Source organism: Budorcas taxicolor, chromosome 10 (genome assembly GCF_023091745.1).
Source record: "Budorcas taxicolor isolate Tak-1 chromosome 10, Takin1.1, whole genome shotgun sequence".
NCBI lineage: Eukaryota > Metazoa > Chordata > Mammalia > Artiodactyla > Bovidae > Budorcas > Budorcas taxicolor.
Window position 1 is genome coordinate 70,442,414 of NC_068919.1, and position 20,777 is coordinate 70,463,190.

Below are 20,777 nucleotides of genomic sequence, written 5' to 3' on the forward strand. Positions count from 1 at the left end.
TAGATCTGATAGATAGAGTGCCTGATGAACTATGGACTGAGGTTCGTGACATTGTACAGGAGACAGGGATCAAGACCATCCCCAAGAAAAAGAAATGCAAAAAAGCAAAATGGCTGTCTGGGGAGGCCTTACAAATAGCTGTGAAAAGAAGAGAAGTGAAAAGCAAAGGAGAAAAGGAAAGATATAAGCATTTGAATAAGGAGTTCCAAAGAATAGCAAGAAGAGATAAGAAAGCCTTCCTCAGCGATCAGTGCAAAGAAACAGAGGAAAACAACAGAATGGGAAAGACTAGAGATCTCTTCAAGAAAACTAAGAGATACCAAGGGAACATTTCATGCAAAGACAGGCTCAATAAAGGACAGAAATGGTATGGACCTAACAGAAGCAGAAGATATTAAGAAGAGGTGGCAAGAATACACAAAGAACTGTACAAAAAAGATCTTCATGACCAAGATAATCACGATGGTATAATCACTCACTGAGAGCCAAACATCCTGGAATGTGAAGTCAAGTGGGCCTTAGAAAGCGTCACTACGAACAAAGCTAGTGGAGGTGATGGAATTCCAGTTGAGCTGTTTCAAATCCTGAAAGATGATGCTGTGAAAGTGCTGCACTCAGTATGCCAGCAAATTTGGAAAACTCAGCAGTGGCCACAGGACTGGAAAAGGTCAGTGTTCATTCCAATCCCAAAGAAAGGCAATGCCAAAGAATGCTCAAACTACCACACAATTGCACTCATCTCACACACTAGTAAAGTAATGCTCAAAATTCTCCACGCCAGGCTTCAGCAATATGTGAACCATGAACTTCCAGATGTTCAAGCCAGTTTTAGAAAAGGCAGAGGAATGAGAGATTAAATTGCCAACATCTGCTGGATCATCGAAAAAGCAAGAGAGTTCCAGAAAAATATCTATTTCTGCTTTATTGACTATGCCAAAGCCTTTGACTGTGTGGATCACAATAAAGTGTGGAAAATTCTGAAAGAGATGGGAATATCAGACCAGCTGACCTGTCTCTTGAGAAACCTATGTGGAGGTCAGGAAGCAACAGTTAAAACTGGACCTGGAACAACAGACTGGTTCCAAACGGGAAAAGGAGTATTCAAGGCTGTATATTGTCACCCTGCTTATTTAACTTATATGCAGAGTACATCATGAGAAACGCTGGCTGGAAGAAACACAAGCTGGAATCAAGATTGCTGGGTGAAATATCAATCACCTCAGATATGCAGATGACACCACTCTTATGGCAGAAAGTGAAGAGGAGCTAAAAAGCCTCTTGATGAAAATGAGAGGAGAGTGAGAAAGTTGGCTTAAAGCTCAACATTCAGAAAATGAAGATCATGGCATCCGGTCCCATCACTTCATGGGAAATAGATGGGGAAACAGTGGAAACAGTGTCAGACTTTATTTTGGGGGGCTCCAAATTCACTGCAGATGGTGATTGCAGCCATGAAATTAAAAAGACGCTTACTCCTTGGAAGGAAAGTTATAACCAACCTAGACAGCATATTCAAAAGCAGAGACATTACTTTGCCAACAAAGGTCCGTCTAGTCAAGGCTATGGTTTTTCCAGTGGTCATGTATGGATGTGAGAGTTGGACTCTGAAGAAAGCTGAGCACCGAAGAATTGATGCTTTTGAACTGTGGAGTTGGAGAAGACTCCTGAGAGTCCCTTGGACTGCAAGGAGATCCAGCCAGTCCTTACTAATGGAGATCGGTCCTGGGATTTCTTTGGAAGGAATGATGCTAAAACTGAAACTCCAATATTTTGGCCACCTCATGTGAAGAGTTGAGTTTGGAAAAGACTCTGATGCTGGGAGGGGTTGGGGGCAGGAGGAGAAGGGTACGACAGAGGATAAGATGGCTGGATGGCATCACCGACTCGATGGATGTGAGTTTGAGTGCACTCTGGGAGTTGGTGATGGACAGGGAGGCCTGGCCTGCTGCAATTCATGGCATCTCAAAGAGTCTGACACAACAGAGTGACTGAACTGAACTGAAAATGTTATTTATGTCATTAAAGAAAAGAAATTATTTTTCCTAAAGCATTTTTTTCAGCAAGAAAAAAAGCATTACTTCCCAAAGTGATTTCAAATAACCTCAATTTTATGTGATTATCTTATAAGCAGTGAATCTTCCTCTCTAATAGGAGATGGGATGGAAAGCTGCCTCTGTCATGCGTGAAGTTGGAGGGCACTGTGGTTCTCAAAGCAGCCTCATTGCCTCCTGTCTTATAGATTTGAGACATTTCCTGAGGCCTCTTAAACTTAGGCAAATAACAATCTGTCCAACTAAAGAGTTATTTCATCTAAATAAAGCTTGGAGAAGTCAGGAGTACAGATTGAGAAAGTTGAGCAGCTTTCTAGGGTCTCCATTACTTTGTCAGAAATGGTGTCATTTCTCAGCATGTCAGATAGTAAAAAACACTTTCAAAGTCAAATCCAGACAATTTGGGACATAAAAATTTGTCATTGTTAACACTAATATATTAAGTTATGTTGTATAGTCCAAGTTTTATCCATAGCATCTTAATAGTTTTTAGGATGATGATAACCTCAAACCAAAGGTATATATACAGCACCATTCATATTTTAATAGCTGAGTAATCATGGATTCTTTCTGTAGGTGTTATGCCTAAACTATAACCATATTGAATCAATCATACCCCGACTAAAACCTCAGACTCACTTGACCAGTAGACAACTGCTCTACCAGAAAGTGCCTTCAAGTGGCTATGGGCAGCAAGGAACTTCAAAAATAAACAGGTATTCTTTTTTTACAACTATAAATAATTTTGGTGGGAATTTTAAAAGCAGTTAGTTATATCAATGCCAGTAGTAACATACATTTAGCTTATTTAATACTTAATAGCTGCCTAGCAAAAAATAAACTTTGTAAATAAAAAGATACCAAATTACTCCTTTGTTATTGTTTTTCCCTGCTGCTTCCATTTCATACTCATATTGTTAAAAAATGGAAGAAGTAAAAGAAAAATCCTTGTATGTTTAAGAACTGTGGGTTGTTGTTGTTGTTGTTTTTGTTTTTTCTTTTGAGATACAATTCACATACCATAACACTTACCCTTTGTGTACAATTCAACATTAGTCATGAGGAAATTCAAATTAAAACCACAATATGATACTTCTTTAACTCCATTAGAATGGCTGTAATAAAAAATGTAGACATCTAAGTGTGAAATTCCTGAGTCAACTTCTTAAGAAACTGCCACACTCTTTTCCAAAGTGGTTGTACCAAATTCCATTACCAAAAAAAGTTTTAAGGGTTCTAATTTCCCTGTATCCTCACCAACATTTGTCTACATTTATTATTACAGCCATCCTAATGGAGTTAAAGAAGTATCTTACTGTGGTTTTAATTTGCATTTCCCTTATGACTAATGTTGAGCAGCTTTTAATATGCTTATTAGCCATTATTTTATCTTATTTGGTGACTGCCTGTTTAAATATGTTGCTAATTTTTCAGTTATGCTGCTTGGGTTTTTATTATTAAATTCATCAAATATTCTGGACAACACCTTTATCAAATAAATGATTTACAAGTATTTTTCTCTAAATGTGTGGCTTGTCTTTATGTTTCTTGAATGATATCTTTTAAGAGAATTTTAATTTTGATAAAGTCCAATATATCAACTTTTTCTCTTACAGATTATGATGTTGTTGTACCTAAGAACTCTTTGCCTAACCTAAGGTTACAAAGATTTTCTCATGATTTCTTCAAGAAATTTTTTTTCTCTTACATTTAGGACTCTAAATCCATTTTGAGTTTATTTTGAGTTTATTTCTGTATATATTGTGAGATAAAACGTGAGGGGTAAATTGAATAGCCTTGGTAACTTTGTTGAAAATCAATTGACTATAACTGTAGAAGTTTATTTCTGGACTCTTAATTCTACTACATTGATCTGTGAGTCTGTCCTTTTGCAAGTTCCAGACTGGTTTGATTATTGCAGCTTTATAAGTTTTGAAATCAGGAAATGTAAGCCCTCCAACCTTATTCTTTTCAAAGATTATTTTAGATATTCTGGGTTGTTTGCATTTCCTCATAAATGCTATGATGAGATGGTTATTTTTTAGAGAGAAAGAAAAGGGAGAAAACCTGCTAGACTATGATAGAGATTGAATTGATTCTATTAATCAATTTTGGGAGAACTATTGCTGGAATCAAGATTGCAGGGAGAAATATCAATAACCTCAGATATGCAGATGATACTACCCTTATGGCAGAAAGTGAAGAGGAACTAAAAAGCCTCTTGATGAAAGTGAAAGAGGAGAGTGAAAAGTTGGCTTAAAGTTCAACATTCAGAAAACGAAGATGGCATCTGGTCCCATCACTTCACGGGAAATAGATGGGGAAACAGTGGAAACAGTGTCAGACTTTATTTGTGGGGGCTCCAGAATCACTGCAGATGGTGATTGCAGCCATGACATTAAAAGACGCTTACTCCTTGGAAGGAAAGTTATGACCAACCTATATAGCATATTGAAAAGCAGAGACATTACTTTGCCAACAAAGGTCTGTCTAGTCAAGGCTATGGTTTTTCCTGTGGTCATGTATGGATGTGAGAGATGGACTGTGAAGAAGGCTGAGCGCCAAAGAATTGATGCTTTTGAACTGTGGTGTTAGAGAAGACTCTTGAGAGTCCTGTGGACTGCAAGGAGATCCAACAAGTCCATTCTAAAGGAGATCAGTCCTGGGGGTTCATTGGAAGGAATGATGCTAAAGCTGAAACTCCAATACTTTGGCCACCTCATGCGAAGAACTGACTCATTGGAAAAGACTCTGATGCTGGGAGGGATTGGGGGCAGAAGGAGAAGGGGACGACAGAGGATGAAATGGCTAGATGGCATCACTGACTCGATGGACATGAGTTTGGGTGCACTCCAGGAGTTGATGATGGACAGGTAGGCCTGACGTGCTGCGATTCATGGGGTCACAAAGAGTCAGACAGGACTGAGCTACTGAACTGAGGTAGAAGTAATAGTCTTCTCCCATGTGAACATGAGATTTTTCACTATTCATTTATATCTTTAATGTATCTCAGCAATGTTTTGTAGTCTTCTGTGTATACATTTTGCATTCCTTTTGTTAATTTTTTCTGATGTATTTTATCATTTTTCATAATATTGTGAACAAAGTCTTAATTTCATTCTCAGTTATTACAGATGTATAGATATTCAATTGATTTTTGTATATTAATCTTTTACCCTGTATCTTCATGAATTAATTTATTGGTGCAATGATAGTTTTGTTTTGTTTTTGGTGTATTCCTTCAGATTTTCTAAATACACGATCATGTCATCTGAGAATAAAGACAGTTTTACCAATTCCTTTCCGATCTAGATTTGTTGCTGTTCAGTTGCTCAGTCATGTCAGACTCTTTGCAACCCCGTAGACTGCAGCACACCAGGCTTCCTTGTCCTTCATCATCTACCAGAGCTTGCTCAAACTCATATCCATTCAGTCAGTGATGCCATCCAACCATCTCATCCTCTGTCATCCCCTTCTCCTCCTGCCTTCAATCCTTCCCAGCATCAGGGTCTTTTCTAATGAGTCGGCTCTTCACATTAGGTGGCCAAAGTATTGGAGGTTCAGCTTCAGCATCAGCCCTTCCAATGAATATTCAGGATTGATTTCCTTTAGGATTGACAGGTTGATCTCCTTGCTTTCCAAGGGACTCTCAAGAGTCTTTCCTAACACTACAGTTCAAAAAGCATCAATTCTTCAGCACTTGACCTTCTTTCTGGTCCAACTCTTACATCTGTACATGAGTACTGGAAAAACCATAGCTTTGACTAGATGGACCTTTGTTGACAGAGTAATGTCCGTACTTTTTAATACACTGTCAAGGTTTGTCATAACTTTTCTTCCAAGGAGCAAGTGTCTTTTAATTTCATGGCTGCAGTCACCATCTCTAGTGATTTTGGAGCCCAAGAAAATAAAGTCTGTTACTGTTTTTTTCTTTTTCTTGCCTGATTGTACCAGCTGTTGCTTTTAATTCTGAGTAACTCTGTATTTCTTTTTTTTATCATATAAAACTGATTTTAAAGAAGAAAAAGTGATTATTATATGAATTATAAAGGCAGAATGTTATAGCTTAATTTGCTCTATTAGTAAATTCATTCTTTTTTTCAATTTATAGTAAGTACATAATAAACTCGGAGAAGGCAATGGCAACCCACTCCAGTACTCTTGCCTGGAAAATCCCATGGATGGAGGAGCCTGGTAGGCTACAGTCCATGGGGTCGCAAAGAGTCGGACACAACTAAGCAACTTCACTTCCACTTTTCACTTTCATGCACTGGAGAAAGAAATGGCAACCCACTCCAGTATTCTTGCCTGGAAAATCCCAGGGACGGGAGCCTGGTTGGCTGCCGTCTATGGGGTCACACAGAGTTGGACACAACTGAAGCGACTTAGCAGCAGCATAGTAAACTGCCTTTTTATGTTTATACAAACAGCTAATTTGAAATTAAGTTTATGGGCCAAACTGATATTTGTGTTTCAGAGATACAACGAGCAGTGAAAATTTGCCTCCAATAATGAACAGTTTAGAAGTTCTTCATTTGGGCTACAATGGAATTTGTAATTTGATTCAGCTACAACTTAACAGACTAAGAAACTTAAAATTCCTTTTTCTTCAGGGTGAGTAGCAACACTGTTAATGTGTAAGTCTTTATTATTAAAAACTGACTTGATTATCATCCTATTTTGAAACCAGATATAAGCATCAATATTAGAACAGATTCATTGACAAAAATATTTGAGTATTCACAAATGGGCTAATCTTGAGTTATTTATATAAATAATGTAAATGCAATGTTCTAGGGCTATAGAAGATTGCATTCTAGCTCACCAAAGCACATGCATTTTTTATTCAGTATGAATGACATAAATAAGGGCTGGGACTACAATGGTGTCATGGTGTCAGTGGAAAGGGTGAATAAAGGGGGAGTCCAAAAGGTTGCTTAAAAGAAGTAAATATTAGGACTTAGTGACTAAATATACAAGGAGAGAAAAATAGTTCAGGATGTTTTCATGCTTTCATTAAGACATTGGCAAACAAATTTCTAAAGCTAGGGAGAGGATAGTGTTGTGACCACTCAGACATAAATATGGAAACTTTTTCAAGTAGTGGTACTGGACCACAGATCAGAACTGGAGATGTATAGTTTAGAATTATCCCAGTAGAGGTGATAGGTCAAGTCATAGTGTATGTGCTTATTTAAAAATAATGATAAGAGAGAAAGAATGAAAAGCCAAAAAGACATGTAGAGACACAACTCCCCCCACTACCTCTCAATAATTCCCTCCCACACCCCATTCCCAGCATTAAGAAAGCTGGGAAAAGAAGAACCAGCAGAGGAGTCATTCAAGAAATTTTGAAAGAAAACCAAGACATACAAACTCTCAATGTCAGGAGAAAAACGGTGATTGACCAAAGTCAAATGATGAAAAGAATGAGACCTGTGAAAAGAATATTGGATGTAGACAATTGGATTCAACAAAAAGGAAACCGCTGGTAACCTTCAGAGTATCAGATTTGGAAGTGTGGAAAATTATTGGATAGGCAGGAAAAACAATAGAGGTTAGAGGCTGCATGTTCCAGGAACTTGTCCTTGAAAAATAGGTAAGGGATGGTACCTAGTGAAGTTATGATCATATTTGAAGGTTTGTAAAGAGGTCAGTTAGGTTAAAGATACAGAACAGGAGGATATAGAAAATTTTAAGGTCAGTTTAAAGGGAGAAGACAGCAAAAGCTGTAGAAAGTACAGAAATGTGGGCAGTAATAAGATAAGGTAATGCCAGGATATATCAGAGTTAATGAACCTACATTTCATCTGCTGGATTAAATTTGCTAAAATGGTAGAAAAGTCTTTAGGGAAAGAGCAGGGTGGGGCTGTAGGGAAGCAAGTTAGATTCTTAAGGATTAAGAGCCAAATTTATCTAAAATGTAACTATTTAGTTAAATAAGTGGGAATTTTCAAGAGTGGCAAATTCTGCTAGTCATAGAAATTTAAGTTCCCTGAAATCACATTTCAGTTCAGTTCAGTCACTCAGTCATGTCCGACTCTTTGCGACCCCATGAATCACAGCATGCCAGGCCTCCCTGTCCATCACCATCTCCTGGAGTTCACTCAGACTCACATCCATTGAGTCAGTGATGCCATCCAGCCATCTCATCCTCTGTCGTCCCCTTCTCCTCCTGCCCCCAATCCCTCCCAGCATCAGTCTTTTCCAATGAGTCAACTCTTCGCATGAGGTGGCCAAAGTACTGGAGTTTCAGCTTTAGCATCATTCCTTCCAAAGAAATCCCAGAACTGATCTCCTTTAGAATGGACTGGTCGGATCTCCTTGCAGTCCACAGGACTCTCAAGAGTCTTCTCTAACACGACAGTTCAAAAGCATCAATTCTTTGGCGCTCAGCCTTCTTCACAGTCCATCTCTCACATCCATACATGACCACAGGAAAAACCATAGCCTTGACTAGATAGACCTTAGTGGGCAAAGTAACATCTCTGCTTTTGAATATGCTATCTAGATTGGTCATAAATTTTCTTCCAAGGAGTAGGCGTCTTTTAATTTCATGGCTGCAGTCACCATCTGCAGTGATTTTGGAGCCCAAAAACATAAAGTCTGACACTGTTTCCACTGTTTCCCCATCTATTTCCCATGAAGTGATGGGACCGGATGCCATGATCTTCGTTTTCTGAATGTTGAGCTTTAAGCCAACTTTTTCACTCTCCTCTTTCACTTTCATCAAGAGGCTTTTTAGTTCCTCTTCACTTTCTGCCATAAGGGTGGTGTCATCTGCATATCTGAGGTTATTGATATTTCTCCTGGCAATCTTGAATCCAGCTTGTGTTTCTTCCAGTCCAGCGTTTCTCATGATGTACTCTGCATAGAAGTTAAATAAGCAGGGTGACAATATACAGCCTTGATGTACTCCTTTTCCTATTTGGAACCAGTCTGCTGTTCCATGTCCAGTTCTAACTGTTGCTTCCTGACCTGCATACAGATTTCTCAAGAGGCAGGTCAGGTGGTCTAGTATTCCCATCTCTTTCAGAATTTTCCACAGTTTATTGTGATCCACACAGTCAAAGGCTTTGGCATAGTCAATAAAGCAGAAATAGATGTTTTTCTGGAACTCTCTTGCTTTTTCCATGATCCAGCGGATGTTGGCAATTTGATCTCATTTAGCATTGTTGTTTTAAAGTTCTCTTTCTTAAATATGTTTAATGAGCACTCTAAAGTGAATAATGGCCAAAAACATGCTACCATAGATATTATTCAACACTTAAGCTATCTCATGAGATTTTTATACCACTGGATATAAAATATTAAAAGTGACAGTCCAAATACATAATATTTTGAAAGTGATACACAACTGAGTCATTTTTCTTAATCTGACTTAATAGACTTCTTTTCATTTATAAGTAAGGCACTGGTAATGTTTCAATTTAATTGTATGATTTAATTCTTTTCAATTTTATTGAAGGTTATGATGTTATCAATTTCTCTAAAGAATAAAAATAAGATAAATTTCCCATATTTCATCCATTCTGAAACACCCCCTTTAATATTTTAACATCTTGAAATCAGGTGGTACCTTAATTGATGGCATAGTTTATCTAGCTGAGCTTTTTTTCCCTTTCTTAGTACACACAAAATATTGACATATCTTAACAATTGTTGGCATCTTAAATTCTATGAAATATGTTAAATTACAAAGAGAATTCCAAGAAAGTGGGATCACATATTCAGTAATTTATTAGTTTTCTAGGACTGCCATAACAAAGTACCACAGACTGGATGACTTAAACAACAAAAATTTATTTCCTCACAGTTCTTGACCAGAGTCCAAGATTAAGATGTCAGCAGGATTGGTCTCTTCTGCAGCCTCTCTTCTGTACTTGTAATTGTACTCTGTATATTCACATGGTCTGTCCCCTTTGTCCTCTATGTCCTAATCTCCTCTTCATATAGACACCAGTGATACTAAATTAGTGCTCACTATTGACTATGCCAAAGCCTTTGACTGTGTGGATCACAATAAGTGCAGAAAATTCTGAAAGAGATGGGAATACCAGACCACCTAACCTGCCTCTTGAGAAACCTATATGCAGGTCAGGAAGCAACAGTTAGAACTGGACATGAAACAACAGACTGGTTCCAAACAGGAATAGGAATACGTCAAGGTTGTATATTGTCACCCTGCTTATTTAACTTATATACAGAGTACATCATGAGAAATGCTGGGCTGGAAGAAGTACAAGCTGGAATCAAGACTGCCGGGAGAAATATCAATAACCTCAGATATGCAGATGACACCACCCTTATGGCAGAAAGTGAAGAGGAACTAAAAAGCCTCTTGATGAAAGTGAAAGAGGAGAGTGAGAAAGTTGGCTTAAAGCTCAACATTCAGAAAACGAAGATCATGGCATCCGGTCCCATCACTTCATGGGAAATAGATGGGGAAACAGTGGAAACAGTGTCAGACTTTATGTTTTTGGGCTCCAAAATCACTGCAGATGGTGATTGCAGCCATGAAATTAAAAGACGCTTACTCCTTGGAAGAAAAGTATGACCAACTTGCATAGCATATTGAAAAGCAGAGACATTACATTGCCTATTAAGGTCCGTGTAGTCAAGGCTATGGATTTTCCTGTGGTCATGTATGGATGGGAGAGTTGGACTGTGAAGAAGGCTGAGCGCTGAAGATATGATGCTTTTGAAATGTGGTGTTGGAGAAGACTCTTGTGAGTCCCTTGGACTGCAAGGAGATCCAACCAGTCCATTCTAAAGGAGATCAGTCCTGGGGGTTCATTGGAAGGAATGATGCTAAAGCTGAAACTCCAGTACTTTGGCCACCTCATGCGAAGAGTTGACTCATTGGAAAAGACTCTGATGCCAGTAGGGATTGGGGAAGGGGACGACAGAGGATGAGATGGCTGGATGGCATCACTGACTTGATGGATGTGAGTCTGAGTGAACTCCAGGAGTTGGTGATGGACAGGGAGGCCTGGCGTGCTGTAATTCATGGGGTCACAAAGAGTCGGACATGACTGAGCGCCTGAACTGAACTGAATTGAATGACCTCATTTATTTAACATTAGTTACCTCTTAAAAGACCCAAATACAGTCACATTCTGAGGGACTAGGGATTAGGACTTCAACATATAAATACGAAGAGACACAATTCAGTCCCATGATAAACAAGGAGGATAAATAGTGGGTGAAAGACTGAATGGCACAGTAGTAGCAGCACTGTAAAAGGTCCAGGTTAGGCCTAGTGTTGCTGTCTTTATGTCATTCAGCAAGACAATTTCTCTGACCCTCAGTTTTCTGATGAGTAAAAAATAATATTTTCCCTGTCCTAATTTGAGAATCTAATAGAAATGAAACCATTTGGTCAACTCAAGGTTCCTCTTCTTATATAAGTTCCTCTTCTTATTTATACTTACAACTATTGATTGCTACAATAGAGAGAAATCATAGGTTGTAATGAAACAATGAGGTTCTAAAAAATGTAATATATTCTTAATTTTTTAATGTAATTGCAGTTCAAAAATATGTTGAGAAGGAATTAACAGCATGATTAAGGTATAACTAACATACAGCAAATTAGTTTATTAATAATACAGCATAATTAGCAATGCAACAAATTAGTTTATTTAAATAAATAATTAATATATCTATTTGAATACTTTCTTTTTTAACTACTTCCTGGTACATTTTGGTCTTTTTTGTTTGTTTTTTTGGTTTTCATTTTATTTAAGTATAGTTGATTTGCAGTGTTGTGTTATTTTCTGGTTTACAGCAAAGTGATTCAGTTATATATATATAGATACATATATTTATATGCATATATATTCTTTTTTATATTCTTTTCCAATATGGTTTAGCATAGGATATTAAATATAGTTTCCTATACTGTATAGTAGGTTCTTGTTGTTTATCCATTCCATATATAATAGTTTGCATATGCTAGTCCCAAACTCCCAATCCATCCTTCCTCCACCCCCTACCCCCTTGGCAGCAACAAGTCTGTTCTCTATATGTCTCCAAGTTATTTCTGTTTTGTATATAGATTCATTTGTGTCATGTTTTAGATTCCACAGAGTTTCTCTCATAGCTCAGTTGTTAAAGAATCCGCCTGCAATGCAGGAGACCCTGGTTCGATTCTTGGGTTGGGAAGATCCCCTGGAGAAGGGATAGACTATCCACTCCAGTATTCTGGCCTAGAGAATTCCATGAACTCTATACTCCATGGGGTCACAAAGAGTTGGACACAACTGAGTGACTTTCACTTTCACTTTGGATTCCACATATAAGTGATATCATATGGTATTTGTCTTTCTCTTTTTGACTTATTTCACTTAGCCCTGATAATCTCTAGGTCCATTCATGTGGTTGCAAATGAAATTATTTCACTCTTTTTTATGGCTGAGTAATATTCCATTGTATACATGCACAACTTTATCCATTCATCTGTTGATGGACATTTACGTTGTTTCCGTGTCTTGTAAATGGAAATGGCTCTTGTAAATAGTGCTGCAGTGAACATTGGAGTGGAAGTATCTTTTTGGTTTATTGTTTTCTCCAGATAAATTCCTAGGAGTGGGGTTGGTGAATAATATGGCAACTCTATTTTTAGTTTTTTGAGGCATCTCTATACTGTTCTCCACAGTGTCTGCACCAATTTATATTCCCACCAGTAGTATAGAGGGTTTCCTTTTCTCCACACCCTCTACAGAATTTGCTATTTGTGGACTTTTTCATGATGGCGATTCTGATCAGTGTGAGGTGGCACTTCATTGTAGTATGAATTGGATTTTCTGTAATAATGAGTGATATTGAGCATCTTTTTCATGTGCCTCTTGGCCATCTGTATTTCTTCTTTGGAGAAATGTCTATTTAGGTTTTCTGCCCATTTTTTAATTGGGTTGCTTGTTTTTCTTGTTATTGAGTTGTATGAGCTAGGAAGCATATCTTTTGCAGCACTTTTACACATCTACTTTTATCAGTATCAACTATTTTAGCACTTAACTGTTGAAGAGACAGATTGGGTCAATTCACTACATTTTCTACATCATATCTTGATCTTTCACACATAAAGGAAAAATTCACCTAGTATTATTTGATGATGATGCTACCTTCCTATAAATTAATGTTTTTCTCCTTGGAAACATGTTCTTTTAATACTTCACTTTTAAAAAAATCATTTAATAAAAATATTTAAACAAAAATAGTTAATTTATTCAGTTTGGGCTCACTTGACATATCATGAGTTACCTTTTTTCAGGAAATGAAATTAGTCAAATTGAAGGACTTGACAACTTAGAAGTCCTTCAAGAATTGGTAGTGGACCATAACCGCATCAGAGCGTTTAATGATAGTGCCTTTGCCAAACCAAGCTCTCTGTTGGCACTTCACCTGGAGGAAAACAGACTACGAGAGCTGAGCAAATTACAACCTTTGGTAAAACTAGAGAAACTCTTCCTAGGATATAATAAAATCCAGGTAACATTATTTTGTTTTGTTATAAGATTTCTAAGACTTAAACCCTCTAAACAGAAAGCTGTCAAACACACCAATGAATATTTTGCTAGTGAGCTACTTATCATTTATATGACATGTAAATACTCTGGGATGCAGAAATGCTCACCCTACTCCTAGACTTATAAACCTGACCAAGCCATATGCATCCACCTGGATATCCTCTAAGAGATCTTTTTAGTTCCTGACTGCCTCTTGGTCCGAGCTGTTTGTGCATCTCAACACCAGACTCCCTCTGGGCCTTTAAACTTAACATTTGTACTTGGTCTACCTGACATTTGAATCAACTCCTGATAATGAACTTTGGCTTGGCTTTAATATTCCATCTTTCCCCACTAAAGGCTTCCTGCCTTTGTTTCACCTGATCATAATTCAGCCTATTTCCATTAGGCCACTGTCCCAACCAGCCCTGCCCAAGCTGTCTTCTGAGATAGTATGCAGATAAGAGGTATACACATAATCATACACAATCCTAACATTTCTCTTAGTATTTTGCTGATGATTGGTTAGCCCTCCTTGTACCAATTTTGTTATTTCTGCGCATACCTCTAAGACAACCTTGAAGACAAACTGAACTGTGTACTGCCCTGCAAGGGCAGGGACCAAGTCTTTCTTGCCCAAATTTGTTTTAGTATATAGCATTGTGCCTGGTACTTAGTAGATACATGATTAATATTCGTTTGTGGCTCTACTTGCTGAAGTTCAGGAAGATTTTCTGGAGTGATATAAAAGCCTGAGCAGTACCCTTTTCTACCTAGCAACTACGAAATATATATACAGAGAAAATAACATCCAATTAATATATCAAGGTTCAAACAACATTCATCTGAGAAGATGAATGCCAAAGCTGGCAATGATTCTTTCAAAGCTTTATGTAGAAGAAATCTAAATTGGGAAAATTGCTTCCTATAGGAACTCTTTCCAGTGATAAAAATTGAGCTAACACAAAGGATTTGTCAAATCAGACTTATATGAATCTGAGACTTTACCCAGTATCAAGCTTTACTAATAATTTCAAGGATACACATGGTTTGGGGCCTTCCTGTGGCTTCTCAAATTCTACTTCCAAGTGACCCAAAATAGGTCTAAAATCTTTTTATAGTTACTCAATGAATTGGCTAAAACCCACTTGGCATTCCAGTTAAGAGTAGGAGCATATCAAGAACCGTTTCATTACTGTGAACTAGCAACCACCTTACGGAGAAGGCAATGGCACCCCGCTCCAGTACCCTTGCTTGGAAAATCCCATGGACGGAGGAGCCTGGAAGGCTGCAGTCCATGGGGTGGCTGAGGGTCGGACACGACTGAGCGACTTCACTTTCACTTTTCACTTTCATGCATTGGAGAAGGCAATGGTACCCCACTCCAGTGTTCTTGCCTGGAGAATCCCAGCGACAGGGGAGCCTGGTGGGCTGCCGTCTATGGGGTCACACAGAGTTGGACACTACTGAAGTGACAGCAGCAGCAGCAGCAACCACCTTAAGCTAATCGTGTTGCCTAAATTTTGTCAGCAGTAGCATTTAAAAAATAATTTTGCAAAAACTAAAATGTATTTGCAAACTTTCACCAGTGTTAAATAATGATAAATAGTTCCATTCAGTAGCAAAAGCAACTCATTTAACTAGAGAAACAGTTTTTCAACCATATATATTCTCAGCAAATATGTCAGTATTCAGTCCATTCAACATGACATGCTCCTTCCTGGTTAATGTTGTGCTTGATATATACCTTTGAAATTGTTTAGACTAGATTCACCTCCTTTTCCACACATCTAGGTTAGTCCTCTTAGGAATTAACCAAATACAATCTGAGTTTTAGAACAGATCATAACTCTTCTGAAAAAAATATGGTCTTTCCTAACAAGGGCTGCTATATGGCCTGTTTTCCGTGTTGGCACATCATCTTTACCCAATCATGTATTTGAAATCAATAGTAAACAGATCTATCTTTAATCAACAATACAGCTTATTGTCACTCAAGCTCATTTCAGAAGATTCAACTCGTTACAATACAACACCTACATATAATAACTTCAAATAAGCATATATTTGAAGATGTTGGATAACCAAATAATAATTTATTGCTTAATTTTTAATAGGATATGGCAGAACTGGAAAAACTTGATGGTATCTCTTCCCTCAGAGAACTTACAGTTTATGGCAATCCGGTGAGTGTTATTTTTCTAATTTATCAGTTAATTTACTTAAAATGTAATCTATAGTTGTATATAATTTATTTTTATATACTGTGATAAGATATTTAATTTTACCTGTTTCCACATGCAAGTTACTCAGTTTATTATTGACAAGTACAATTTATTGACTAGTGTCTTCTTCCAACTGATAACAATATAAATTGCCATTGTCGTATACAACAGGGTCTATTTCTTGGTTCTACTTTGTATTCATTGGTCTATTTGTCAGTCCCTATAACAATATCAGTCTATGTTAATTACTAAAGTTTTATAGTAAGTCTTGATATCCGGTAGAGTAGGAACCTCTAATTTTCCCTCTTCCTCCTTCTCTCTTTTCTTCACTGTCTTAGCTATCCTTGGCCCTTTACGCTTCATGTGAGTTTCAGGAAACAGCTTCTCAAGTTATATGAGAATCTTGTTGATAATTTAATTGGAAATTGGAATCACATTGTATTTATAAATTAATTTTGCGGAAAATTTGCCACTTTTACTGTTGGAGTCTTTGAAGGGATAAAATAGGCAACTACACTTACTCACCTAACATTTGAACAAATTGAGGAATATGAGTGGCGGACAGAGAAGTGAGAATGTTTTGCTTAGTTTAGAATTTTGACAAAGCTAGATGGTCCTGCCAACAGTTGCCAGAATTAATCCTGATGACTCAGATGGAAGGATATATACCTTCTCCTGCAGGAGTAAAAGCAATAAGCAATTTCTGAAGAGAAAAGACAGGAACTAAACATGACCAGTTTAATCTTCCCAGATTTATCAGTTAAGTCACTGCTTCCCCAAGTAGAGGAGTGAAGGGACTGAGCCAGTAGTGCCACATCATAGAGTTACTTCCGCCAAGAAAGAAACACAGTAAGCAGTCTCCCCCAATATTTTTAGCTTTCATCCTTCTCATTCACAAACATAAATATCCCTGTGTTTATTTTATGTCCTTCAATAAAAGTCTGTGATTTTCTCCTAAAAGTTTTCGTCATCTTTGGTTTAATCATCCTCCTGTTTTAGTTTTTTTTCATTTCTGTTATTTTAATAGCTGTTTTAAACAATATCTTTTTTATATTTTTCTAGTTGTTTGCTGCTAGAGTATAGAAATTCTGATTTTTTGCATATTACTCTTTATCCAAATAGCTTCGGAACTCTCTCTTAAATTCTAATGGATTGTAAATTTTGTTGGATTTTCTCTGGAGACAATCATAATATTTGCAAACAATGACTCTAATCTTTCTTTCCAATCCATATGGTTTTATTTCCTTTACATCTCTCAGTGTACTGACTAGGATGTCTAGTACAGTATTGAATAAACACACTCATAGTTACTGACTTCAAAGAATACTTCTAAATTGTCACTATTAAATATGATGTTTGCTGTAGGTCATGGGTAGATAACCTTCAGCATTTTAAGGCAGTCCCTTTCTAATTCCAGTTTGCTACTTGTTCTTATGAGGAATGGACACTGGATTTTAACTAATTGGTAATATAGTATTTATCTTTAATCTGTTAATATACAAATTAAATTAATAGAATATAGTGCTAAACCATCCTTAAATTCCTGGGATGAATATTACTTGGTCATCTTTTATACTTTACTGGATTCAAGTTGTTAAAATTTCATGTAACATATTTGTGACCCCAGGGACTATACAGTCCATGGAATTCTCCAGGCCAGAATACTGGAATGGGTAGCCTTTCCCTTCTCCAGGGGATCTTCCCAACCTAGGGATTGAACCCAGGTCTCCCACATTGCAGGCAGATTCTTTACCAGCTGAGCCACCAGGGAAGTCCAAGAATACTGGAGTGGGTAGCCTATCCCTTCTCCAGGGGAATCTTCCTGACCCAGGAATCAAACTGGGGTCTCCTGCCATTCCAGGCAGATTCTTTACCAGCTGAGCTAGAGAGACCTCTCCAATTAATTTTATGAGGCAAAACAGCATTGATCAACTTGAAAAGAATAGCATAAGAGAACAAAATCATAATAATTTTACTTATCTCTACTTCCACAGAGACATGTTGAACTTCCCTGGTAGCTCAGTTGGTAAAGAATCTGCCTGCAATGTAGGAGACCCTGGGTCGATTGCTGGGTTGGGAAAATCCCCTGGAGAAGGGATAGGCTACCCACTCCAGTATTCTTGGGCTACCATGGTGGCTTGGCTAGTAAAGAATCTGCCTGTAATGCAGGAGACCTTGTTTTGATCCCTGGGTTGGGAAGATCCCTTGGAGAAGGGAACTGGCTACCCACTTCAGTATTCTGGCCTGGAGAATTCCATGGACTATGTAGGCCATGGGGTCGCAAAGAGTCGGACATGACTGAATGACTTTCACTTCCACTTCCTCTTTTTTTCTAGTCTGTGAATTAATTTATATAAAAGAAGACTTGTGTGTTCCTTGAAGGATAATTAGATCTTATCTCTAAAACCATCTGAACTTAATTTTTTTTGAAGTTAGACTTTCAACAACTTGAAATTCTCTGACATGACTGAGAGACTTAACTGAATTGGATATATATCTAGTCATTTTCTATTAAACTGATAAGAACATATACTACAATATACTTAAGAACATACACTGCTGCTGCTGCTAAGTCACTTCAGTCGTGTCCGACTCTGTGCAACCCGATAGACAGCAGCCCACCAAGCTACTCTGTCCCTGGGATTCTCTAGGTAAGAATACTGGAGTGGCTTTCCATTTCCTTCTCCAATGCATGCATGCATGCTAAGTCGCTGCAGTCATGTCCGACTCTGTGTGACCCTATGGACAGCAGCCCACCAGGCCCCTCTGTCAACAGGATTCTCTAGACAAGAATACTGGAGTGGGTTGCCATTTCCTTCTCCACTAAGAACAGATACTAAGTTCAATATTGAGAACTTAAATTTTTCAATAAAATTGTCCTTTTATCTAACTTTAGATGTACTTCCATCATAATACTTTCATAAATTTTTAAAATCTTGATTATATCTGTGTTTTGTCACCTATTTTATAGCTAAATTTTTTTTTTGGTTTCTCTCTCTTATATTTGATGAGTCTTACTATCATACTAATCTCTTCAAATAACCATATTTTGGCTTTACTAAGTATAATTTTTCTCTTTTTAGTTCATTAATTTCTACACTCTATCTTTAGTTTCTTGGAATTACTTTTTTAAAAAAATCTGAAGTAGTAGAATGCCTACTCATTAACTTTTAATATTTCTTCTAAATTAATAAATTTTAGGATACAAAATACTGCTTTAGCAACAGCCTAAAAGTTTTGATATGTAGTGTTTTTCCTGTAATTTCTTAGAATCTACTTTACAAAAGATTTCTTTTTTAACTGTGAATTATTGAAGTATGATAATTTCAAACCTATTATATATTTTTAGTTATCTCTTTGTCATTTATTTCTAGTGTTGCTATATTTTAATCAGAAGAGACAGTTTATACATTCTTTGGTTTTATGAAACTTGCTTTGTGGCCTAGAATGTGGTTATTTTTTAAACTCAGTTTATGACTTAGACATCACTCTTCATTAATATATATGTATCTACTACATTAAAAAAATAGATTATTTATTCCCTTTTCATAATGTTTCTTTCTTCCTTCCTTTCAATCACAAACAGTGCCGCATACATCTTCTGTGTTGTCAGTCCCCCAGATCATATCCATATTCAGAGATTTGCTAGATTTGCTAAAAGTCATAGGACTTAGCATATAGTTGTACTCATGGCTAAAGGTTTATTACTGTGACATAATGAGGATACAAAGCCAGGTGATGAAGGAAAAAAAACATAAGCAGAGTCAAGGAATCCATGTGCAAGGTTCCTTATGCTTTTTTCCTCACACGAGGAAGTCACAGTGTACACTCCTCACCCGGTAACAAATATGTTATTTTCTGACCAAGAAATCCCATTAGATTTAATGGATTTCAAGGATTTTTTTGGAGGCTTGTCACATAGTTACCCTCTGCCTATCACATACAAAAATTCCAGGACCTCAGAAGGAAAGCAGGTTGAACAAGAATCCTACTGTTTGTAAAAGTAGTGTAGGCATAATGAATTACCTTTATCACTTAAGGAATGGTGGGAAATCTTCCAAAATCCAAGTACCAAACACTTGTTAAAACTTACCCTTGCACACAGATCCTTCTAAAGTTAACAGCCTCAAACCAACTATGTTAACTCTTTTACACACTTTCTCATGCATATATGCAAGTAATTTTAGAGTAGGTTAACACTATGAAGTGATGATTCATACAGTTCAACAGATATGCATTGAATTAAATTGAATAGTACCTATGGGAAATTGTAAGTTTCAAACTAATTACTTATAAGTAAACTTGTATAATATAATCCTATTCATGAGTTGGGGTTGCCTGTAGTTAATGAACAATATCATATACTCTTCAAAGAAACTAAACCTGCACATGGTAGCTTTGGTTTAAAAAAAAAAAAAAAAAAGCTCTTATCTTCTAGCATAACAGAAAATTGAGAAATTTCTAAAAAGGGAGTCTGTATCATTTAATACTATATATTAGCTGTTACCTGTCATCTTTGCTGTCTATGCTAAATATCCTTCTCTATAAAGGTTAATCTTTGAAATAAAGAGCTTTTTTAAGGAATGAATTGTTATTTTTTAACTTTATTCAGATTTGTAGAAAAATGCTACATCGCCACGTGCTTATATTTCGACTGCCTAACTTACAGATGTTAGATGGAATTCCTGTGAATTCAGATGATAGGGCAAAAGCTGAATTTCACTTCTCTGAACTACAAGCAAAGAAAAATTCGGTAATAATTATTTACACTTTTCCTTTTAAAATATATAAATTAGTAGTAGATGAACATTATGTCATGATTTTTACTTAAAGTTTAAATCTAGTGTATGATGCTTCCGTAGACTATTTTAGCATGTATTTAATGATTATTATCAAAAGCAGCTTGATCTGGTGAATAGAACACATACACACACATAGAAACTAGGAAAGCTCCTTATTCTAAAAACATACTTTAATGTAGAGCGAGTTAT

The 20,777-nt window shown here is 36.9% G+C and overlaps 1 protein-coding gene across 1 annotated transcript in view; it reads left to right on the forward strand.

The window, feature by feature from the left end:
- The window catches only part of LRRC9 (leucine rich repeat containing 9), a 117,965-nt gene that overhangs the window by 89,273 nt on the left and 7,915 nt on the right, over window positions 1-20,777 (forward strand). The window contains exons 25-29 of the mRNA XM_052647183.1: window positions 2,628-2,767; window positions 6,529-6,665; window positions 13,327-13,544; window positions 15,679-15,747; window positions 20,399-20,539. Of these exons, the coding sequence (XP_052503143.1) occupies window positions 2,628-2,767; window positions 6,529-6,665; window positions 13,327-13,544; window positions 15,679-15,747; window positions 20,399-20,539 (705 nt within the window). The remainder of the gene's footprint in view (window positions 1-2,627; window positions 2,768-6,528; window positions 6,666-13,326; window positions 13,545-15,678; window positions 15,748-20,398; window positions 20,540-20,777) is intronic.